This window comes from Vicugna pacos, chromosome 31 (genome assembly GCF_048564905.1).
Source record: "Vicugna pacos chromosome 31, VicPac4, whole genome shotgun sequence".
In the NCBI taxonomy this organism is placed as follows: domain Eukaryota; kingdom Metazoa; phylum Chordata; class Mammalia; order Artiodactyla; family Camelidae; genus Vicugna; species Vicugna pacos.
Genome location: NC_133017.1, coordinates 4,500,631 through 4,526,673, shown reverse-complemented (window position 1 = coordinate 4,526,673; position 26,043 = coordinate 4,500,631). Strand labels below are relative to the sequence as shown.

The window sequence follows — 26,043 nt, the reverse complement described above, 5'->3', positions numbered from 1 at the left end:
ATATATTACACTGTGCCGCATCCTTTAAACAGGGAAATCACTGAGACCTTTTTGATGCCTCCGTGTCCTTTCTGCATCATCAGTTACTCGCCCTCACAGCACGACCAGTGATGAACTGGACCCCACACAAAGTGCACTCAGATGGCAGAGCTTTTAAAGCTGTTTTATGAAGTTTGTAAGACTCTGTCTATTCCTCACACGGGCGGTCAACCATCACTTCTCACCGGTGTGGACGTACCACCTTAAATCACTCCTTTCTGCCTTTTAAAATCCCTTCATCTAATCCAGACTTTTCAACAGCAAAGAAGCAGCTCAACCACAGACACTGGACAGTTTTTCACCAAATGGATTCGAACAGCCCATCTGACTACCTGGAAGCCCTTTTCTTCTATTAAACCGACTTCCAGGTACTTCATCAATTTCTGATTGGTGGACTCGGCCTCTGACCGGCCTACTCAGAGAGCTCCCAACCTCACATCCGGGGGTGGGAGCGGGCCCTGCTGTTGGGGGAAATCAGTGAGGAAGGCAGAAATCCTCCAGCCATGTCTGCACGGCTAAGTGTGCCACAACGTGCTCAGAAATTATACCGTCAGCAACCCTGGGCTCCGATGGAGTGGTTTCACATTAACCAAACTTATGACACACTGATGCAAGAAAACCAGAAACTTAACTTATTAATGTAACAGAAGACGTGAATCTATGAACCAGACTGAAATATTAGAGTTCAACCATGAGTACATTTTCTCCTCCATGGCCCAATCACGGGCAGGCAGTCACATGGCAAGCATGAATAGAAACAGAGCAGGAAGGGTTTCTAGATTAACTCAATAGACAAAATTTCTGTTATACGAACAGATCTACTGCCCAGAAGACAAAGAATGCCAATCACGGTGCACTCTCCGTGGACAGTCGCCGAGACACGACTATGAGCACCTGTGTAACTCTCCTTTCCCTGTTCTTTCTGGGCTAACTGATGCACAGTGGTACAAAGATTCAGGGATGCCGATAACAATAAACACCCAAAGCCCATCTCTGGGAGTCTCAAAACAAGACAACCAGGGTTTAAATACCAGCTCTGCCACTTACTAGTTCTGTGATTTTGCCAACTTACTTACCCTCTGTGTGCCTCAATTTCCACACTGTAAAACTGGGATAACAATCAAACCTTCCTTATTCGCTTGTTGAGGAGATTGAAGGATTCATTTCTGTAAAATTCTGAGAAAAGAATGTAGCACATTTTGGGTGTTCAACAAATGTCAACTTAATAGGAAAGTGATTTACAAGTCTCTTTTCTAATCATCTTATGTGTTTACTGGCTAGTCTAAGTCCTTAAAAAAATCCTTATTTCTCCTTTTATAAACTCTTGGGGAGCACACTTCTCTTCCATCCCACCACCTGGTTAAACCGAGGGAGGGGATGCCTCCTAATCACTCCTCTGGGCCATGGAGAGTGCTTCTCCCTTCACAACCCTGGCCCCTGGCCCAAAGTTAGCCCTCCTCACACTAACAGAGTGAGGTGTGAGTCCGGGGAGACAAGCAGGGCGTTTGAAACCCTTCCTTTCACTCCAGTGTTGATCACCATTGGGAAGCACCTGGGATGCTCAGCTCCATGGCAGGTCAGCCCTGTGCATGAAGGGGCAGGTCCCCTCAAGGGAAGGCTCGCTGTGGCCCAGAGCTACATGTGACAGTGTGAGTCTCCACTTCTGGGACACAATATCATGACACGCATTTTTCCACAGCCCTGAAGTTCATGGAGAACGTGGCTTCATCAGTAACAAAGAAGACATTTATCGCATGCCTACTCTTTTGTGTCATCTCTCAGTTGGCTGCTGGAAACAACATGTGTATAAGTATTGCATCCCCTTAAGCCCCAACATATATGAAGTTACAAATAATTCTGTGGCTTAACGTTGGTTCAGGGTGACTGTGTAACAGTTCTTACTCTGCTGATGCTTTATTATGGGTTTAGGAACTATGTAACCTCCTCAAATATCTCTCATCATAAAACCATCTTTTCTTATTTTCCTGTTTCTTAGTAATTGCCAGAGACTCTCAAATGATGGCTTCACACAAAACAGCAGCTAAAGTTTTTGACCCCTCTTGACATACCCACTGTGGTAAACATTTTACATAATTTCTAATTCTCATAATTCTACAAAGCAGATACGAATGTCCCCATCTCACAGATGAGGGAAAACTCAAAACGAACTGACTCAGGTTCACGTGGCTCAGTGGCAGCGCGTGCACGCAAACCCAAGTCAAATCACTACACCCGTTCGTATATGTACCAAATCTCCTACCACCAATTAACACACAGCGGCGGAGTCAATACTCAGGGAATTCAACACACTTTTCAGCTTTAAGGTGCTCCAGAGGTCGCTTCTAGCTGTTTTATAAAATCCCGGCTCACTGGTTTCTAACACTGGAAGAAAAGTCCGATTTTGTCACTGTTTGCACAGCAAGTCTGAAATGTTCACAGCTAGATGATAGAATAAAACTAAAATATAAGCAGAATAATTTTTCCAGGTAGACAGACATAATGGACATTGGGCTCTTCTGAAGCATTAAGCAAAGAAATTAAAATAACGTTGTTTAAGCCTTCCTTTACAAACAGGAAAGTTAAGACTGTAAGAAGGTGCAACAGCGCCACCTGTGGGTAAAAAGACCTTCCAGGTTGCCGGGAAACATGCAACACAAAAATTGCCCGTAGGATCAGAAACGAAAATCAGATAACTAAATGCTTATGTAGCACATACTGCACTTTACTTCGGGGGAAGGGAGGGGTATTCAGTATTTAATCTGATATTGCTAATACTCCTGAATATAAACAGAAGACATAAGCTCATGGAAACTCATCTTAGAAGAGGAAAGAATCCGGTCCAGCCACTTCATTTTACAAGAGTGGAAACTGAGACATGGGATCTGTCCCCCTGGCAATCGGCAGCAAAGCTCTCCTATGCCTCATGTCTTGCACTGTAGCAAAAACCAACAGATCTGTACTAGGCTTATATTCATAAAAGTCACTTTTCTATTTTTCCAACAGTAGGTTATCTAAGTATATTGTAAAATACTTCTCAAAGAGCCAGGAAATCGTACAACCTTGTTGAAATACAAAAATATTTATTTACATAATAAAACAACATGAGCTTTATTCTCTCTATTAATAAAGTGACATGTCAAATCAATGTTTTGATGTTTTAAATCTGTTAAGAGTGCAAAAAAAAATCAAAATTTTCTTTAATCACAAAGAGAGAAGCTTATTCCCTGAAAATGATCAATGTGGATTTTACCAAACTTAATGGATCTGGTCAAAACCCCATGAATTTAAATGTCTGAGTGGATGGTTACACGGCAACATGAATTCTGAGTTGTAACAATACATATTCTGTGTAAATAATCTTCAAGGTCGTCTGCTTAAGGCAATTTACCTAGTCCCTGTCTCACTAGAATTACACAGATTTCATTAAAATTTCATACTGCCCTAAAAAGTAATAAATCCTTGTTACTTTATACCATATTCAAATATATCATATATGTACATATTGAATATGCATCAGAAATAAGCGACACTCTTTAGTATTCAGAGTTGATCATTCTAAAATATCTGTCATTGTGACAGTACATTTTTATTAAGCACCTCTTCGGTTCTTTGTATACAAGGCGTCTAACTCTCACAGTCAGACAAAGTAAATGATATTACTCAAATTTCACAAATGAGGAAATGTACTTAAGCCATGAAAACAACTTACATATTCATCATCAGGATAGAAAAGAGTAAAGATTTTACTTAGATTGCTCACTGACAATCTTTTCTTCCATATTAAGACTGCCGTGCAGGGCTGGGGCGGATATTAGCAGGAATCACGGTTAGGGAGTCACCTGAGAAGACTCCCCACTGCAAGCAGCTCAGCCAGTTCTCCTCCCTCATCCTGTATTGTTAGAGCCATGTTTCTAGGTTACTCTTATTTCAAGTAATAGCACTTTAACTGCACATCTGATCATCTGCATCAGACCACCTTACCTCCAAGCCACAGAAAATCATTCACTGACTGTAGCAGCACTAAGACACAACGGTGATGGATCAGGGAGCTCTGCAGCATCCCAGCCTGCAGGCACAAACCCACACGTGCCCTGGTGATGTTCAAAAAATACAATGCATGGAAATATCTCACTGCTGGTACACATCTGCCCTCAAATTGCCCCAAAATCATGCTGGCAAAGCACTACTTAACCCTCTCACTACAAAAAAAAAAGCTAAGAAGGCAAATTTAGGCTCTTCCATTGAAAACCAGCAACCACCACTGCCAGTAACTGAGCTGGAATGCTCCTGACTTCGAAAACCACTGCGCAGTTACTTTTCAAACGTGAAACTCATATATGTATTCCACATAGATGATATTACAGTAGGATTTTTCTTTTCAAAATTTCCAGTTGCAACATTAGCACAAGAAACTTTATGTTTCAGGTTTAAAAAAAATAATTATCCTCCACTTTCTTAATTTTGAACCTATTATTATTTTATAAATGTAGCTATGCTGCTTATTATAAACCAACTTTTTGATTTCTCCAAAAAAGACCTTTATGACCTCACTATTTCAGAACAAACTTTAATGATGTTTTGAGAGGTGGGGCCTGGGGCGCTCACTAACAGCTCTTTAAATATTGACAAGTATGTGCTATTAAGTAATGCAAATACTCTAAATCCACATTAGCTCAGAAAGCAAAGAAACTACACCAAAGACTTACTTTAACATTTTTATACATTCCTATTCTTTTGAATATTAAAGTTCTTAAAAGATATGATTTAATTTGAGAAAGACAACAGCTGTATTAAATTTCCTCTCACCAATAAAGCAATCTTTATGAAGAATAAAAACCCCTATGGAAATCGAAATGATGGGATGTTTCTTGCTAAGTGAACATGCAGATCTCAACACAAGCTTAAATCCTATCAGATCTCACTTGAACGAGCTCAACTAACCCCTGGGCTACCCTGGAACTTAGCTCTTCTGTTCCAAAGTTAGCTGAGCTAGGGTCAGCACACAAGGCAGGGAAGGAGAGAAGAGGAAATTCCACCTGGCGGCCTCCATCAGTTTTCTTCCAGCCACAAGGTGCCGCTAGAGCGACCCCGCTAACAAGCCCTCCCCATAAGGAAATCCGGCAATCAGACTGCCCCTGCCGTCCTCAAGCAGTCCTCAAGCAGTCCCGACGCCCCTCTCCCAGCCTGTGAATGGTCTTCTAATGACCCCCCAGTTGGTGGCATCCTCCCCCTCTTCCCCGCAAAACACACACACACACACAGAGCCAAGGCAGCCTTCCCAAAACACAAATTTGATTACATCACCCCCACTTCAAACCCTTCACAGTCTCCCTGGTGGAATTCTATCCCCACCCCAGACCCTGCTTGCCCAGCCTCACCTCAGTATCCAGGTCCCCAGTGACCAAAGGGCCCCCTGACCTGCTCCTACTTGCCACTTGCCTCCAGGATCATTTTGACTATTTCCCAAGGAAGCCTTCCCTCCCTCAAACCTCCCAAATTTTTTCCTCTGTTCCTAGAACATTCTAGGGTAATTCAACTTCTGACAATGCTAAGCTCACAAGAACCAAATACATTTTGCTTACTAATGTGGCTGAAACTTTTCTACCCTTGACACTCAGAAGTGTGCGTGTTATGAATAAATGAATGATGGGATGGGTCTCAAAGGGACAGACATACCTGCTTTCTCTCGTCCCGACCCTTCTGTCTGTAGAATATCAGAAGCAAAACCAGAAGTACCTTTCCTGACGGTCACTTTCTGATGACACCCTTCACTGCCTACTGTGTCAGTTCTAGTAAATCCCAACCTCTTCCAAAGCCCTCCACTCCATACACTCTCCAGTGTCCTCCCCAGCAGGGACACCCTCCACCCTGGATCACACAGGGCACTCTCCACGGGTCCCCACACAAAAAGCCTCCAGGCCTCTGCCCGGGCTGCACCTGCCACCTGAGCCACATTCTTGACTCTTCTCCTGGCTGATTCTTACTCTGTCCTCACAACTGAATGCAGGGCCAATTTCTTCCAGGAAGTCCTCTCAGATAATGTCCTTTAGGTCTCCGCTGGGCTCCATCTATAGCAGCAGTACATGGTGACCAACTGGTTGTTTGCCCACTCTTTGAGACCACGAAATCTTGGGGGCCACGTGGGAAAGAGTGACAGATTACAAGAGGGGTGGGGGAAGCAAAAAGCAAAAATCACAGACCAAGTCCCAAATTCAAGGATACTTTCTCAGAAAAAAGTATAAACCATTTCACACATGTGCAATTTGGTTACTATTTTTGTGGCTTGTGGACAGCAAGAGCTTTGTGTTCTAGTACAAAGCCCAGATTACATGCAAAAAAATGTATATATTCATATCCAAAGGAAACCAGAGCTGCTCAAAAACAGTTTGCAGTTAGAATTGAAAGGAATTTTGATAAAGGCAAACTCTCTCTCTCTCTTCTTTCTTTTCTGGCATCCTATAATTTTAGAAGTATTTGCGTGACTAAGCGATGGCTACAGCCCGTGATTATGTACTGTAGTGTTTGAAGCTGAGGAAGCCCAGATAATATTCACGGTGTACATGCAATCACACCTACACACTGATTGGTGCCGTGGTGGTGGAGCTGATGTTACAAAGCAGGCAACCTTATTCTGTAAGAGAACTCTAAATAGAAAGTAAGAAATGCAACGTTGTGTACTCAATTTCATTTGTTATATGGGCCATTGACTGATAGTATATCTTGACTAATGAAACCCAATAATAAATTGTCAACGTCGATTTTCTTCATCTGACCGTTTTATGCTAACTTTGAATATCAAACCCTCACTCCATAAGTAAACCTCAGGCCTAAGCTGCAGCACAGTTACATCCCGTGGAAGACAGCCGATCAAGGGAGAACTGGAGAGTTTCCCTTCAGAAGCTGCTAAGTGTGGTTTTGCACTTGTACATCATTTGTAACCATGTAATCAACAAAGGAGTAAGACCTAATAACTGTGGGGCAAAAAGCACTGCATGCTTCAGAACCATCAAAGAACGCTGAGTTTTGTGAAACAGTCCTGAGGCACTTAAATCATACTTTTTCTGAAAGGCTCCAAAACTGACCCACTTCACCATTCCAGGTATAACAGGGAAGTACTGGAAACAGTAGAGAGAACATGCCCTTGAAGTCTGACATGGCCCTGCTTGAATCCTGCTACAGCATTTACTAGCCGCTAAACGAACCAATTCCTTAACCCCTCTGAGAAGGCTTCCCAATCTGCAAAAGGGGGCTGCCACCACCCACCTGGGAGGCATGGGTGTGAATGCAAAATGCAAGTAGGGCGGCTGACTGGTACCTGAGACGGGGCCTGGCTAGTTTCCCTCCACTGTCCTTCTCCCCCTTGAAACTTGCACTGTTCCCCCAGTAAGGATCAAGCCCCCGGAACAGACTGCCCATATCATCTGTGTATCCCCGGATACATGCTTTACCCTTAGGAGGCCAGAAAAACAACTGTCTTCTCCCAAGTCACTATCAATGTTCTTAAGAGTCTGGGTATTTTTAACTCTATTTTGCAGGGAGACTATTCCAGAACTGTCCAAAAACCATTCTCCAGGTTGGCTCCCCTCCCAGCGCCCATCCTTTCTCACCACAGATACTCTGTATGATTGCCTTCTGTTCATGGGAAAGTGAGTCCAGTAGGTTGGGGACTCCCCAGGCCTCCCTCCCTCCCTCACAGGTGAGTGTGACTACCTTCTCCCCACTCCCCACTCCAACTCCAGCTTCAAAGAATTCTACCCTCTGGCACCCTGCAGACTCTGCATCTTCCCAAGACTCACACGTGGCCACGACCCTCCCTTCAGATTTCTTCCTGGCTGGCCCTGCCCACCGCCCGGCCCCTTAAGGATAAACGGCATTAGTCGAAAAATCGCAAACGCCGCTGACTGACACACCAAAGCTGCATGGTCTGGGCTTTCCTCCAAACCAGGCACAGCCATGCCCCCCTAGCCAATGTCTGCACCTCTCGAGATGATCTAATTCACATGCAAGGCTGTGAACACCAGCTAAGAATGACGACTCCTAACGTGTATCTATAGTCCAGCTTCTTCAGGTGAGCCCCAGGGTCACATACCCGAGTGCCTCTTTGAAGTCCTAACTTGAATGAAAAATGGCATCTTAAAAATGCCTCATGTCCACTATTTACTCTGGAATTCGATTCCTGGCAGATACCTCCCAGGCTCCCCATTTTAGTAACAGCCCCAGCACCCACCTATGTGTTTGAGGTCAAATTCAATTTCCACTGTTCCCTCCCACAATCCCTGCCCCGGAATCAGTCCTTTTATTTCCGTCGCTAAGCCCATCTCAAGTCTGGTTCTGCAGGCACCATGGCCGGAACCCCACAAGCTCACAGCATGGTGCACTTAGTCACAGTCCTCCGTAGGGTACTCCCTGGAGGGGGAGGCATCTCCCGGCACGGGTCACCTCAGAAGGCACTGGATTCTCACAATGGAGGCCCAGGAGAAGGGACTCAATGCACTCCCGTGGTCTGAACTTTGAAGGGCCCAAGGTCTGGGGGAGCTCCTAATTAGCAGACACACTTGCCAGTGAGTAGATGAGGATGGAGGATCCCAGGCAAGGCTGTTCTCACTCCGACATCTGGGCTCTCGGAAGCCACGGGAAAGGCCTTTGTCCAGGGCACAGCCCGGCCATCACAAATCCCAGCCTGCATTTGCCAACCCGGACAGCCTAGACTCCTACTTGCGACACTTTCTTCTGTTCTGTTCCCCACCCAGAATGTGATGGACTCATTCAGAAATTCTGGCCTGTCTCAATCGAGACAAATTCAGTGAAAAATGTAGTGTCCACATTTGGACCAGAGCATGAAAGGACAAACAAGGCCTCATGGTCAGCATGATGGTGGTGGCCAAATCCTTCCCCCGGGTGAGATGAACCATGGTGGGGGTGAGAATCCAAGGTCCTAGGTCGGCCAAAGCATCTTCCTTCACGGCTGACTGAGGTGTCGGAGACTTACTACCGCAAACTAAAGACACGGCTGTCAGTGGTGGACATCAGCTGCAACAGACACGGAGTCAGCTATTTACTGCCAACATGGGTTAAAATAAAGGCCGGTGCAGGGAGGCCAGCACGGCTGCTGAGGCAAACCACAGACCCGGTTATGAATGCCCACTGGCTGAAACAGAGTGGAACCTACGGTCCCATTTAGCGGTCCATTTGTCCACCAGATACAGATGAGCCAGCCTCTTCAGAGAAGGCCATGTATTCCTGATACTCAGAGAAACCAGCCTCGTAAAGGGAACAAAAGAGTGGCATGGGTTTTAGACCCACTTCTGCCTCTTTATGAAGGCAAAGTAAAGTAAATGGCATGGGGAAGTTGAATGCAAAAAAAAAAATAATAATAACAAAACGGTGAATGCTTCCTCCAACAGCGTCCCCTGCAGCTGCTCACCCCAGAGGAGGCCACTTTCTCACCAGTGACTGCCGGCCAGAAAGCGCCGTCACGCATGTCACACAGCGACAGCCTAAAACGGCGTGCCGAGCACGTTTGTGTAAAAGCAGGAATCGAGAAATATCCTGCAGAATTTGACTTTACAAGGTTAAATACTCCATGAAAAGAATCCCTCAGCAGCAGCCCAAATCAATTCGCATCTTACTTCTTCAAAACAATCAAACAAATTTAATAAAGGCACATTTGTCACCAAATATAAGAAGGACCAAACAGGTTCCTCAAAGCAAGGATTTTAACAGGTATCAAACACCAGTGGGTGATGTGGTAACAAAGCAAATATTTCAAAAAATTAGAAATAAAAATGATGACTAGGATAATACAGGGATCAAGGCAGCTGTTAATTTTTTGGTTTTTAAAGCGATGGAGACAGCACGGAGGGCGATCTGGCTATTTCAAATTCAGGGTGTGCACAGCCCACATTTTCAGACGCAACAAGATGCTAACGTGGCAGTACAAGAGAAAAAGGAATAAAGAAAAAGGAAAAGAGGAACAAGAGAAAATTAGAAACACACAAGAACAAAAATGATTTTGACAGCTTGTACAAGAATTTACGTGAGTGTGTGAGGCCAGGGACGCGGGAACGGTGAGACACACCCTCACCTCCTGATCCAGGGAAGACAGGGGCCTGAGGGGAGCGACGCTGCCAGGGGACCCCAACGTGGTCAGCGCCCCTAACCAAAACTCCACCTACATGCGTCTAGGAAGATTTGAGCTATAAACTGTGGTCGCATTTCAGGCTGGACAATTTTACTCACTTCTAACAAGAGTAGCAGGAGAGAATTAGTCTCTGCTCCTGCACTAAAGCATTGTTTAAAAAATTAATGACTGTGGAATAGTAAAAGCAGCAATGGAGTAAAAGTGACTGGAAGAGAATGTGCTTGACCCTAGCTCACTGGCCGCGATATCTCATTGACGTTCAGATGCTGGCTGAGCCCTTATGGTACCAGAACCGACAGACCCACCAGGAGGAAGGTTTAATGCGCTGCTGTATTTTCATGCCGAGAGCCATGGCTGGTACACGAGGTTCTGTGTAAACAATGGTGACAGTGTCTTCCACTATGGGCTAAGCACACATCCAGCTACTCCGCCAAATCCCAAGGGCAGACTTCAAAAGGTAAAAACAAGCTGGCATTCTCTGGTGGCTCTGCAGACTCAGAGCCAAGCAATTGCTGAGAAAAGTGTCACCAGTGCCTCCTATGACAAAAGAGGCACTGGCCTGGGGGCTGGGGCAGGGCTCCAGGCTTCCACTGCTCACCCACCAGTCTGTGCAGGGTGAGAAGGTGGTCCCTGCTTACGTTGCACCGATGCACCTACCTTGACTGACGCCTGGGGGCTCAGCAGGAGGTGACATGTGAGGTGAACGGAGCCAGCCTCAGTGTAGCACAGTGCTGGCAGCTATGCCCTCAACAGTGTCCAGGCTCCTAAACCTGACACTTCATCTCCAAGGAGCAGAAGGGGAGTGCGGGCATGTAGATCACAGGGCCCCGTGGGAACAAGTACAGTTTATGGCCACGATATGACTTGCCCCTTCCTTAAGCCATAGAGGTATGTTCGGGAGGAACAGAAAATTCATCCAGAGCCCGCTAGGCACCTCACACAGGTGGGACTCGGGTCCCCTGTTCCTATAACTCACAGGGCTGGTTTGAGCATTCTTTTTATCAATTCTCTGGCATCTTCTCCTCCAACTTACCAACAACCAGAAAGTAGAATCTGAGATTAGTTAAGTTCAAGAATCACAAATCACCGCCCCCACAGCGGGCCCGGCAGCACGTGCCAGGTCCTCCGACCGTCACCTGTGGGACCACCATGAGCGCTCTCCAGCCTCATGGCCCAAGTCCATAGGCCAGGGTGACACAGCTTCCCTCACTCTCCCCAGCAAACAGGGACCAACTCTCGGCAAAGGCATCTCAGCATCTTCTGCACGAGGCAGAGCACGATAGATACATGGGGAAACAGAGCAGAAGGTGGGGAGGTAGGCAGCCCAGAAGAGCTCGTCTGCACTTTCGAGGCAAAGTGGGGCCCTTGACTTAATCACAGGGAAAAAGTGAGAATGAACATTTCCCTGCTCTTACACAAACTCCGTGATACGCTTTTCCCTGCATAAGGAGTTCATTTGGAAGTCCCTGGCAGTGTTTCTGATGTCCTAACATGGCATGCTGGCTGTCGGGCAGGAAGAGAGGGCCTGAGCCAAATAGATGCTGGGCCTGGAAGGCAGGAGACACCGGCTCCAGTCCCAGCTCAACCAGCGCCTCTTTCTGCCTCTCGGGATTCAGCATCTCATCTATAAACAAAGGGATGAGACTGTCTCAGGACAGGCTGCCCAAAAGAAATGAAATGAGAGCCATGTAAAAAAGTTTCCCAGTTGCCACATTTAAAACAGAAAACAAAGAAACAAACCAACAAACAAAAACAAATACTAGAAACTAATTTTAAGAACAGATCTTACTTAATCTACTGCATGTAAAATACTATCATTTTGACATGTAAACAATATAGGAAGTAACAAGATAGTTTATATTCTTTTATTAGACAAACCTCAGTGTCTAATGTGCATTTGACCTACAGCACATCTCTGCTCAGACCAGCCTCTTCCCCAGTGCTCCTAGCATCAGTGGCTGTGGCTACTCTATTGGACAGCGACTCAAGGGGTCCCACCATGGTCCTGGCTGAAAAGCGGGAGGAAGTGTCCACATTAACCCTAAGAGGATCTCTCTGAAACAGAGGCAGATTCACTTTTAAATGTCTGTAAACCGGCGGGCTTCACCTCCCTCCACCTTGGCTACAAGACAGTCCTCTTCCTTGCTGATCCCTTTCTGGATGTAGGGAAGAAACCCGGAACACAGCCAGGGTGGACTGGCCTCCAGGGAAACTTACCTGCTGTCTGTATCCAGTCCCATGGTGTCCTCCTTCTCAAACGGGATGCAGCGGAGGGCGATCTTGTCCCCAGAATTTTTGGGGGCTGCATCCAGTCACTTGGACTTGGGCAAGATGAAGAATGACTCAGTGAAGTCCTCGATCCTTTTCTCCACCACCCTGCAGTCCTCGTAGATTGAAGGACACGTCGCTGCGCGGCTGCTCAGCTACCTCCCCATGCAGCAAAAAGACAAAGAGCTGAGAGTCATTAAGCGTGGTGCCATACAGCTCCTCTGCACATGTAGCTTCTAGAATGCCTTGGCAGAGAGGCAGTGGGTAATGGTGACAGGGCCCACGACCTTGCGGTGGGTCTGGAAGTCGCTCCACCCACTCTCGGGCGCATAGTGGTGTCTGTAGTGGATACAGAGTGCCCACTGGGAGCCGCACGGGCTGATCTGGCTCACCGAGGAGATTCTCTTATAGATGTAAAAGAAATTCTCCTCTGAGTTGATCCCCACTTGTTGGACCACAACGGGAAGAGTCTCATAGACCTCAGCACACTGCACGTAGTCAGGGATGCTCATGTTGCAGGCCCTGCGGAGAGGGGAGAGGAGATCGAGGTACATACTGTGCTGTGGGCTGCGGGCGCATTTGGGTTGCAGTGATCTGGTGTGTACCAGCCAGAAGGCAAGGGAAGGCAAAGCAAATCCGGGGGTACAGTTTGTCCTCAGTGTCTGCACATAGCTCGGATCACATTACCCAGCTTTTGGTCTAGGCTTCCTGCCCCTGCAGAGAAGGGTCATTTCTTGATTTCTGTTTCCAAGCACCTAGCAAGGCCCTGATGCGAAATCACTGCTCAAAAATGCTGAACAAAGAAATGAACAAAGGGAATGACTGAAAAATTGTGCTGAACACTGGAATTTGACACAACACTGTAAAATGATTATGAATCAATAAAAAAATGTAAAAAAAATAAAATAAAAATAAAAAAATTGATGTTGGCAAATGTCATCAAATATCTGCAATTTTCTTATATTAACAATAAACATAGATGTGTACTTGTAAAAAAAAAAAAAGAAAAGAAAAGAAATGAACACAGGCACTGCTTTCCCCAACCCCCTTCAGCAGAATATAAAGAAAAGGACCACAGTAGGATCAAAAGATTTGGATTTCTATCCAATTTATTTGAACTCCTAAGCTGCAGAATAATGGATAAGGAAACTTGCCTTGGGGAGGACGGTACAGTTCAGTGGTAGAGCACGAGCTTATCATGTACGAGTTCCTGGGGTCAAACCCCAGTACCTCATTTTAAAAAATGAAACAAATAAATAAACTTAATTACCCTCCTCAAAAAATATTAATTCAAAATTCAAAAAAAAACTTGCAATTGACACAACATTGTACACTTGACTATACTCTAATTAAAAACAAAATCCTTGCCTTACAAAAATATATCTGGATTACAGATGTTTGCAAATGTAAAATGCCTAGGGTACCCCCTGCATAAAAAGGGGGGAATGTACAAATTTACTATTGCTCCTTTATGAGTTATATTTCCTTTGGGGGGTTTATAACGTCTCAGAGCTAATTTTCTAAGATTAAAAAAAGAAAACATTACCTGATTCGCCATACTGCTGAAGAATCAGATAACCCTATGAAAGCATCTGACCCACAGAGGTTACTCAATAAATGTCTGTTGAATGAATGAATAAACAAGCAAAGTGAATGCTGCTCCCTGCCACAGACCATCATAATGGTACTGCCTAGAAATCCCAAGCCCACGTTCCACCCGTCTCTACACTAACCATGTGGGTGACATGGGCAGGCCTGTGTGATTCTCTAAGCCCCAGTTTAATCGTGAATAGAAATGAGGGCAATAACACAAACTTAAAATTGTTAGTGAGTCAGTATGAATTGTACGCCAACTTTGTAAGATGGAACCATTAAGGAAAACTGGGCAAAGAGTCCATAGGCCCTCTCCATACTGTCTCTTACAAATACATGGGAATCTACATTATATCTCAAAATAAAAAGTCTAATTTTTTAATGAGGTTATTGAGGTTAAGTGAGCTCACAGTCTCAAATAAGGAACACACAGTACAAATAGGACAATGCCCAGCCCATGAGATACACTCAGTTAACATTCCCACTGAACCCACTGGTCCCTCAGACTTCAGAGCAAGAGGATGGGTTGCGTGGCAGGAGGCCACCGCACCTGAAGCTAACAAAGCTAATGGCCCCACTTTCTATAGCCCCTGTCACCACCCTTGTTCTAATTTCCTATTTGTAATTTTTTTTATTAAATAGAAACTCCCAATTGCATAGCCTTCACCTGACCAGATATCATGATGGCATTCCTTCAATACCTGACAACACAGATCATGAAGGCAGCCCTTCTAGGTGAAACAATAAAATGAAAAGCCATTTCCACAAGACTTCTGTGTAAATTTATTAGGGAAATACATCCTGGACTGAGGAAGAGGACTGGGGAGGAGGGGGCAATCTGGGGCACAAAGAACTATAGGCCACCTGTCCCACGATGGACTTCAGACTCAGCCCTCACCCTCCAGGAAATTCAAAATACACACCGACAGACTGCTATGGACAAGGTTTTTCTTTTTTAAACAAATCCCTGAATCTCTAGCAGGTCTTGTTTCTACCGAGACACAAATTAATTATGTGTATAATGTTTCACGAAAGCCCTAAAATATTATCACCCCAACTTGACACATCAAGAAACTGAGGTAGAGAAATTTATCACATTGTACAAGATTAGAGAGAGGCCACGTCAGACACTGTACTTAAATCCATGCCCCTGCTCCAGTGCTCACACTAGAAAGTGTGACATACTGCCCCTTTCCTGCCCTCTCCCTGCAATAAATCTCTGAAGAGTCTTTTCTGTGCCACCTGGAATCACAATCACATCAGTTTTCCACAAAGAGCTATGTCACTCCTTGGAGGACGTGTCAAAATCTAAAGGGTTGGGATGGGAGGAGAGATTTGCATTTTCTGTTTCTCAAAGGAAACATGGCTTTAAAACAAACTGAAAAGCACTTATCTAGTCCAAGCCCTTATTGTGCATAGGAAGAAACGGAGGCTCAGAACAGATGAAGAAAGGGCCTTATTAATAAATATTGCCTCAGCGCAGCACCAAGCCAGCCCTGGGCCCTTCTGGGGGAGTACCTGGGAGGCCCAGGAGAATGAGTGTTAGAAAACGGAAAGGGAAGAAGCATACAAGGCCCCGTCTCTACACCACCATACCATGAAGTTCCACCAAATTACCCAGTATGGGTGCACCCAATATTAAGGTGGGCTAAACAGGTTATGGAAACCTGGAAGTCTCAACCATAGTGGAAATTCCAACATTTACTATGTTTGTTCCCCAGTTCAAGCATCAGCTCAGTGGGTAATGTGTACCAGGGACTACACGAGGCCTGGAGTTCTCCCAAATACAGATCTTTTTTACCACGTGTGAAACCACATAAAGGCCACCAGAAGAAAAGTGCCCACAGATAAGATGGAATTACTGAAACTGAAAGCAGCCAAAGAGCATATATTACTAGGAAATATGGTGCTCCTAGAAATGGACTCATGGACATAGAAAGCAAACTGTGGTAAGCAGGCAGGAAAGGGGGGAATACAGATACACATTAATAAATATAAAATAAATGACAAGGACCTATTATATAGCACAGAGAACTATATTCAATTTCTTGTAATGAGTTCTACTAAAAACAATCTAAAATAAATTTATATACATATGCATATGTTTATAACTGAATCTCTGCTGTACATCTGAAAATAACATTGTAAATTGACTACACTTCAATAAAAAATAATTTTATATAATAAGTAAAAATAAAAGCAACGCCATTAAGGAAAAATAAAAGAACATTCTAATCCCCTTAGCTGTAGGTGCTGGAGAATTCTGGTTGCAAGCACCAAGTCCACTGGATCACTCCAGCACTGTCACTCTTTCTGACAATCAGAGAGTCACTTGGCTTCACTGAGGTTAATTTTCTCTTCTGTGAAAGGCTACAGTTGCAACTAACGATGTATAGAATCTCATCATTCACAAGCCCAACAATTTGTGAGGACTTCCCATGGGCCAGGCTCTGGAGAGATGAAAATATAGGGTTCCAGATATATTCATGGGTAGAAGAAGTTTATGCCATAAAGACATTAATTCTTCCTGTTTTGATAGACAGATTCATTGCAATTCTGATTAGAATTCCTACCAGATTTTTCATGGAATGTAACAACTTAATTTATGGTCAGGAATAGCCAAGAAACTTCTTTAGAAACACCACTGGGGAGGGGTGGTTGGGTCATTTATTTCCACTGTTCTTTCTGAAGTGATGAAAACGTTCTGGAATAATAATGGTTGCACAAATGTGAATATGCTAAAAGCTGCTGAATTTTACCATTTAAATGAATGGACTTCATGGTGTGTGAACAATATCACAATAAAGCTGGCATATGAAAAAATATTTCTTGACAATTATTTTTCCCTCTTTACTACTAGTGTGCCACACAATTTAAGAAAAACAAAAAGTCAAAACCAATCAAACTGTGCCAGGAGCTTTTTAGGACTGCAATGCCCCTGGGTCTCCAAGGCCTCTGGTGGTGCTGTTCCTGTTAAAACACACTAGCTGGGCTGGGCTAGTTAGGGACTGTAACTATCTTTTTAAGATCGATGGTCACACGTTTCACCCTGGGAGAGGGAAGGAAGGAGGATGTCACAGCCTTATGCCTTCAGCTCATTTTAAAAAGAACCAAACCCTGCTTTCACCACTGTAATCCCTCTCACTATAAAAACACGTGACATCAACAAGCACCGCCATCATAACTCCTGAAAGTGTTCAAGGTACTTACCTGGGGCAGAAACACTGAGGGAGGAGACAGAAGCTCGCTCAGCACTTACATTCCCTTTTCCCGACTCCACCAGGAGAAGCTGGGCGTCACAGCCGGTGGCTCTCAGCCCAGAGAGCAGCGCCCACGCCACTGAGCTGGTCCTCAGGGAGCGGAAAAGGGAGAGGAAGGCAGCCCGGGGGTCGCGGGGCAGGGAAAGCGGGGGGGGGGTTGGAAACGCGGTCTGCAGCCCCGCTCGGAGGCCAGCCCCAGCCCCAGCTGCCCCGTCCATGTCCACAGACCCTGCCCGCCCGGGACACAGCCCGCCCATGGGCGGGGACGGGCCGGCGGCCGAGGAGAGGTAGCCCGGGAGGAGAGGACTCTCGGGCGGGAGAGGGGAAGTGCACACCAGCCGCGGACTGAGGGGAGCCCGGCTGGGTGAGAGGCGGCAGGTGCACACCTCGCCCTGGACAGGTGTGCCTGGGGCGCCGGGGCAGGTGGCGTGGGCAGAGGGGTCTGGCCCGAGCAATTCAGCTGGACACAGGCTGACTGGCTCCCTGAGGTCTGTGACACGCGGACCGCCCTCCTGCAGCCGCCTGACCACTTTCCCGGGGGCTCCCCACCTTGCACTTCCACAGCCAGAGGCCCCGGCCCCAGGCAGGAGCCAAAGGCTTACCGGGCTACAGAGCTGAGAAGCCTTTGGGGCCGATCCCCGGCTCGGAGCTGGAGCTTCCAAAGCGCGGTCAGCTGGCACCCACTGCGCATGCGCAGGAAGGCCAGCGATCCTCTCTGTGTTCTGCGAGAGAAGGTGGGGCAGCGAGGAAGAAGATGGGAGGGGGAGGAGAGGATGGGAAAAGTGGAGGGAGACAGATGGACAGGAAGAGCGGAGAGAAGAGAGGGATCTGGATAGGTGAGGGTCTTAGCGAAGAGAAAAAGCTTTACCTCTGGGGGCACCCCAAAAGAGGCAGCAATACTGCCTCTGTACCCTTCTGTAACCTTTCAAGACCCGCAGCTGAAGTTTTACCTCGCTGGTCCAGCCCTCAACCCGATGCCCCCATGCGGAACTTGGTTTTCTGTTGCTCTGGGAACCAAGCATCCGCAGGTGTTGTCGCTCAGAACTAACTTGAGAAGAGTACATATTCCCCTTTTACACGCTGGGAAACAAGCAGGCAAGATTTCTACCTTAGTCCCACTGTTCCAGCTGTCGGGCTGGCGGGGAGCGGGGTGGTACAAGATCAGCGCCCCAGACAGAGCAGACTGCCTGAGTGTTGGTGCATAGTCCCCATCCCTCCTGGGTAAACCACACCCCCACTTGTAGAACCATCAAGGGCTAACAGTAGGTCCCTGGGTGTAGGAGAGGTGTCCTCATGTGAAGGAAAAGCCCAGCTAGGCTAACAAGGTAAGTCACAAATCTAAGTGTGATAAGTGTCGGTTTACTGCTCTAAGTTTTGCCAGGATAACTCGTAAATCTTAAGTTTAGTGTCAGTTTACCTGGCTAACAAGCTAACTCGTAAATTCAAGTTCAACATGTGTCAGTAACGTGATCTATTACAAGTTGATAAACCCCAGTGTACTTATTCCTTGCTTTTTGTTGTTTGAGCCTTATTGGCTAATACCCCCTTATTTGTAATTAACCCTTTAAAACCTCATGTGCACGTCTTGGAACTGATCAGAACTTCGGAGCAGAAGCCCCTCTAAGCCCGCCGGCATAATAAATCTGAGTATTCCAACACTCCGATTGGTGCTTGTTTCTTGGCTGGCCTGTTATTTCCGTAACTCTCAGTTCCAGTGCCCAGCTTGCTAGGTAGATAGGAGTGTTACCGAGTCCAAATTCATTCTCCTCAGTGCAGGACAGGACAATAAGTTGGGAGACCAGCTGTTCGGTCATGGAATAGCAAGTTTCTGTAGACCTAAATGGCAAAATAATGTCTTGAAAAACCATCTCCCAAAGTCACAATTCAGGCTTCTTTCCTACGTGCTTGGTTGTTGCAATCTTCTTGGTGTAGGTATTCCTTCTTGTTAGAATCCTTTGTCCTTACAGCTATCTGCCTGAGTCAAATCTTTGTAAACAACCAACAAAACAAATGTTATTTTCTATTCTACAATTTGTTATCTTTTTATGAATGAAAAGTGTTAAATATCTTTAAATGTCAGAGCCTGCAGAATGGGCTCTCCTGTATATTCCAGGCTCTAAGCAACATTATTTTACAAGCAAGATGAAGCCTAGGAGACAGAGCATAAATTTAAATTCAAAGGAACGGATCTAATATGGAGTCAGACTTGTTCTGTTCTATTACCCGGGTAGAAGCCACTTGAGGATTTAAATCCCTTTAAGTTAAAAATAACTAAAACCTTAAAGGAATTTACATACATAGTTGGGAATGTGCATAGCATATATGGAAAATCACCCAAAGGATAGTAAACAGTGGCATTACCAGGGAGGGCAGACAGAACAGAGAATGAGGGAAAACTTCTTTCACTTGTGTATATTTGTGCTCTGTTTGAATTTTTTGAACCATTTGCTTCAATTTCTTTTTCAGTTAAAAAAATATGTGTAATGGAACAAAGGAATTACTAGCTCAGCAAATACAACAGCCATGGAATCACTGAGTTATCACTTTCGATTTAACCCAGGAAGCATTGATTGACTCTCTCCAATGTGCCCAGTGCTGTTTTAAGACTTCTTTTATTATTATTATTATTATTATTATTATTATTATTATTATTATTATTATTATTACTACTACTACTACTACTACTACTACAACTACTATTATTACTACTATTACTATTACTATTTATTATTATTATTATTTTATGAAATAATAAGAAGGTACCCCTCACCCCTGCCCATGGCTGGTGGAAAACCAACTGAGTTTTTTTGAATTGTTTTCCAAGGAGTAGAAATGAGTTATAAACTGAAAACTTATTCAGGGCATAATTGGCAGAGTGTTTTTCCAGCAGGCCAGACAGCTATGAAGGGTTTTCAATAGAGGCGCCCAGAGGCTAAGAGGGAAAGCCACCAGGATCCTACAGAAAGCTGCCCAAACTGCCTAATCCATGGCACTACTGAAATAGGAAAGAACAAATCTGACTCCATATTTGATCTGTTCCTTTGACTTTAACAAAGCCGAGTTAATACGTTCCGGTCTTTTCATGGGTTATGGTGTCACAGAGGAGATGGACAGGTCAACAAGGAACCACTCTGCCGTGATCACGGAGCCGGCGAACGGGATGGGCTGCAAGATGTATGATGCAGCCGCAACTGTGCCCGTGCTTCTAGGCAGGTATTCAAAGTCGACTCAACAAGGTGTCAAACATCTGTGCCCACGTCCCCATCACCTGACATGTAATAAAGAGAAATGAAAACCTATAAAAGGCCAATACCCTTGGTGGGTATACCGTCCAAAGAGAAAGTCACAGTTTGACAACTGGCCATCCCGGTTCCCTGGGATTTATTCTTGGAGAACCTTAAAAACCACTCCTCTCTCCTCAAGAAGTGCTGCATATTTGTCCTATCTTTGGCTCAGAGATGGAGCACGTTCAAGGGAACTTTAATGTCTGCACAGATTTGACTGTCTTTCTCCAGGTTCACTTGTCCATTCTAAAGGGGCCTAAGCTAAGTCCATCCTCCGTAAGATCTATTCCCTCCAGTGACAGCTCATTGAGCCTGCAATTAAAAGCCAAGTGAACAAGACTGTCCTCAGCTAAAAAGTTCACCCACCCTTCACTGCTTTCTTAATCTCTTCTCCTGGCTAATTGCAACAGACGAACACCTCCCTCCACCAAGCTACACAACTATGTCATTTTGTCTCCCCAAAGAGAAAGTAAGGTCCATAAAAGAGGAGACAACTGCATAGTCACCTCTGAATTCCTAGCATATAGTAATGTCAATAAATAGAATTATGATTATTGCTACTTTCCTTTAAAACCTTTCTGGTTATTTGAATGAGACCTCGGAAGAGAGGTATTTGTGGTCCAGTATCTTTATCCACAAGAATCTGGAGGCCTTTTTCGGAATGGATGTTCACTGATTCATTCAAAACACATCTTCTCAATCAAGGAGTAGCTGTGCTATTCTGCCAGGAGTTTGTGGTCACTCTCATGCCAGAAGAGCTTTAAACTATATCCTTACTTTGGATTTGTTATTTTTCCCCTCTTCCAACAAAATTGACTTTCCTTACTTTCTTGCCTTGAGGAATTTTTTTTCCTATTTCAACCTTTAGTAAACCAAGATTCTCGGGATGGTCTTGGCCTATAATATGATCAGCCATCCAACTCCCAGTGTGAGAGGCCTCGGGCTCACCTCCTGCACTCCTGTCAAGGCAGCTGAAAATCAGTTCGGGAGCCAACCGGCATCCCAGGGCTTCTAAGGCTCGCGTATCTCCCAGAATCCCTGCTTTCTCGTTTGTCTTGGCTTCTGAGGATTTCCCCTCTCTTTCTTGACAATTAGTTGTGCAGTTTGAAAGATGAGGAAGGAAGGTTTTATTTCTTAATCAGCATTTTAAGGAACTTGTGTAATGAAGGTTTTCATGAGTTTCTAGAACCCTCCATTGCCGAGACAGAAAACACACTATACATTTTCTAAATTAGCACTCATGTGCATTTTTTCTTTGCTTTTCTTATCTGTTAAATGATATTTTTAATTAAAAAAAAATAAGGCCCCAAGATAGAACATTGAAGGGGCAAACAAAATTAAAGGGCAAAGACAGAAAAATGATAACTACTCTACAAAGCTAATATAATACATGCACTATGTATCAGATCAGCAATTCTCAGTAACAGCTAATTGAAACATGTCCACGAGGTAAAAAGTCTCTCCTGTCAGGAGATGGCCATCAGAAAATAGAATTAAAACAACAAACAAATATCCTAAGACTGGCCAGGTACAGAAGGCTACCAGCTAAATGTGTCTGCTTATGGAAAAGAGGGAGACTCACCAGCTCTTTTCTGTGGAGCTTGAGCCCAGGGGAGGACGGTGAAGTGAGCTCTGTAAGCACCCAATTAGCAAAGTGACTGATGAATAAAGAGACGTGAGCTTTGATGACAGACATGATACTACTATTCATTTGTCCTGTCAAGTATGACTTCACGTTAAGTGATCAATACTTCGGCGTCCTCACGTGTTGAGATTATAGGAAAATGCACAGCCCGGGCCGAGACCTCCACTATGAGCTCGTGATACTGCACTTAGATGTCTCAAGGGCACCTCCAACTCCACCTGCAAAGAGCTGACTTCACGGTGCTCCTCCCATAGTCGTCCTGCCCAGGGCACCTGTTCGGGGGGTAAGGTCTCCCTGCGTCTCCCAGCTGAGGCCCATCACTCACAGATGTGAATGGACCCCTCCTTCAGGGCCCAGATATCCTCAGTCACCGAGGCCAACCACCCTCACCTGTCCTACCAGGTACTCACTAACACTCAGCACTGACTCTGTGCTGGAGACCACGCTGCACACTGTGCACACGTTATCTCAGTGGATCTCCACAGCAGTCCTTGGAGGTCGGTACATCACTGCTTCAATTGATTAGATAAATTGTTTCACTTCCTTGAATGCGTCATCCAAAGTGACACGGCTACTGGGCCACAAGCCTGGGACTGAAAACCACTTGAAAACTGAACACTGCTACATCTCGCAGCCACCCTACTCTGACTCATCACATCACCTCCTGCCAAGCCTTCTAAATGTTTCCAAGCATTCTACAAGACAAAAGTGAACTACTAGGACACCCCACTCCCCTAGTTAAAATCTGTCAATGACGGTCCATTACCCTTTGGAGAAAGTCCCACCGGGCCTGAGCACAGCCCAATGGCCCGGCATCCACATTCCCTGCGCAGCCGCGCCACCTCACCCACCACGTAGCACTACATGTGCCGTGTGCAGACAGGGATGCTGACTCCGTACAACCCGGGGCTTGTCTCACTTGAACAATCATCACCTTCTTCAGTGTTCAACTTCTTCATTGCTGACTCTTAGAAAAATGATTTCTTAGGATGAATCGATATCTTTTTCCTTACAACTTCCCATCATTGATAATGATCTCCCTCCAAAATAGAGAAGACCTAATTCTCAGTCTCCTTATCTGTAAAGTGAGAATAACAAGGAAATATGAGAAGTTTTAAGAGAAATAATATTCATGTGAAGCTGAGGGACAATTCCATCATACAGTAAGCACTCAATATGTGTTTACTTAATATTAATAAGAATATATTGCATTCCAGCAACTTTCAATCAATGTTTTATGACTTTGTCCAACAGAATACTGACAAAATTTTAGACGAACCCCTTTGAGCAGATCAGCACAAGCGTACTGGGAGAGGTAAGCGATGACTCCATTTACAGCTGCAGTCACCCAGCACAACGGCACGGGGGCAGTTTCCTCAAACTGTTACATGATGCTTGAACATTTAGTTGTCATTATAGAATAAAGACTGGTGTTCTTTTGTCAAAGCTTCTGAAACATAAATCTTCAAAGATTGATGCAAATTACGTTTCAAGTACAACACTCTCACTAGAAATTATTTGAAAATCGTAGTCTTAGCTACTCCACATATCAAAAGGGCATGTTCTTAATGTATCTGACTAAATACACTGAAAGGGTTGTTTAAAAGAATTTATGAAGAAGCCATCCTGAATAAGCTCTCAGTATCATCTGCACAAAACCCCACCCAAGGGTCTCATTTCTCACTTCCTCATAGGTGTTCAGGCAGCTTAACTTGGGTCTTGGCTTCTTATAACACGGGGTGGGGAATAGTTGTGGATAGATTTATGTAGCAAATATTAACTTCGGGTATTTGCTGTGAAGGAATTCTAGAAATAAGAAGATGGATATATAGTCCCACCCATAAGAAACTCAGCCTTTCCATTTACAACAGCATAAAAAATAAAATGAGAGATACATTTAACAAAAAATTACAAGATTTGTACATTGAAATTTTTGAAGTATCACTAAAATAAATTGTAAAAGATCTACATATATGGAAGATATCCCATTTTCAAGGAATGATAGAAAATATTATTAAAAATGTTAAGACTCCTCAAAGAGATCTACATATTCAGTGGAATCCCTATCAAAATTCCAGCTGAATTCTTTGCAAACATTGAAAAACTAATCCCAAAATTCATATGGACGTGCAAGGGGCCCAGGACAGTCAAAACAACCTTGAAAAAGAAGAGTAAAGTTGGAGGACTCACTTTAAAGTGTACTAAAATGCTAAAGTACTAAGTCAGTATGGTACTGGCATAAGGTTGGATATATAAATCTATGAGACACAATAAAAACCAAGGGGAAAAAACTTACATTTACAGACAGTTTTCCACAAGGGGGCCAACAACACTCCATTGAAAGAATAGTCTATTCAACAAATGGTACAGGGACAGCTGGGTATCTGCAGGCAAAAGAATCAATCTGGAATCTGAAGACTGATATTTTATATAACAAATAAAAATTAATTCAAAATAGATCACAGACAGAAATGTGAAAATTAAACCTATAAACTTTCTGAAAGAAGACACAACATAAATTTTTGTGGTCTTAGGATAGGGTTTGGTTTCCTAGATACAATACAAAGAGCACAAGTGATAGAAGAAAAAAGCAGATAAACTGGACTTCATCAAAATTAAAACCTTTTTCTTACAAAGGACATCATCAAGAAAGTGAAATGACAGTGGAAATGGGTATCTCAAGTGATAGAGTGTGTGCTTACCAAGAAAAATAAAATAAATCAAAACATCTAATTACCTCCCCTGTAAAGAAGTTGTTTTAATGTTTAAAAAAATATAGTGAAAGGACAATGTGCAGAGTAGAAGAAAAATTTTGCAAAGCATGTATCTAATAAGAGAGTAGCATCCAGGATATATAACAAATGCTTACAACTGAACAATACAAGAAAATAGACCCAAATTTTAAATTTACCACGAATTTAAATAGATATACAAATGGCCAATAAGCATATGAAATGATGCTCAGCATCACTAGTCAAATCAAAATCAAAATGAGATCTCATTTTACACCCACTAGGATGGTTATAATCAAAACATGGACAATAACAAATGTTGTTCAGGAGGCAGAGAAACCTCATATGCGGCCAGTGGAAAGGCACAATGGTGCAGTTTCTTTGGAGAAGTCTGGTATTTCCTCAAATGCTTAGAGTTATATGGCTCAGCAATTCCACTCCTACATATAGAGTCATTCCTCAGTATTCTTGGGGGGTTGGCTTCAGGAACCCCACACCCTGGATACCATAATCCAAGGATGTTCGAGTCCTTTTACAATCAGCCATCTGGATCCATGTAGTGGAAACTACAGATATGGCGGGCCAAATGTACAGCCAACAGAATGAAAATATATTCTCATAAAAAATTTCACATCAATATTCATAGCAGTATCATTCAGAGTAGCCAAAAGTTACTAACAATATCCATCCATCAATGAACGGATAAACAAAATTACCAAGAATAGGCCCACAAACTTTTGGTTATTGAAACTTTGACAAAGGAGGTGAGAACATACAATGGAGTAAAGGCAGCCTCTTCAGCAAATGGTGTAGGGAAAACTGAACAGCTGAATGTAAATCATTGAAGTTAGACTACGTCCTCACAGCATACACAAAAATGAATTCAAAATGTGTTAAAGACTTAAACATGTAGACAAGACACTATAAATCTCTTAGAAGCAACCATAGGTAAAACATCTGACACATCTAAGCAATGTTCTCCAAGAGCAGTCTACTCAAGCAATAGAAAAACAAACAAAAATATACAAGTGGGATCTAATTAAACTTACAAACTTTTTCACAGCTAAGGAAAGAGTAAGCA

At 44.2% G+C, this 26,043-nt stretch overlaps 1 protein-coding gene and 1 long non-coding RNA gene across 2 annotated transcripts in view; both read right to left on the bottom strand.

Annotated features, from left to right (window-relative positions):
• LOC140690739 (uncharacterized) overlaps window positions 1-12,649 on the bottom strand; it is a 45,729-nt gene extending 33,080 nt beyond the window's left edge. The window contains exon 1 of the long non-coding RNA XR_012066017.1: window positions 12,398-12,649. This is a non-coding gene — a long non-coding RNA (uncharacterized lncRNA). The remainder of the gene's footprint in view (window positions 1-12,397) is intronic.
• The window catches only part of LOC116277476 (uncharacterized), a 126,840-nt gene that overhangs the window by 52,976 nt on the left and 47,821 nt on the right, over window positions 1-26,043 (bottom strand). The window contains exon 3 of the mRNA XM_072952715.1: window positions 17,252-18,023. Within this exon, the coding sequence (XP_072808816.1) occupies window positions 17,252-18,023 (772 nt within the window). The remainder of the gene's footprint in view (window positions 1-17,251; window positions 18,024-26,043) is intronic.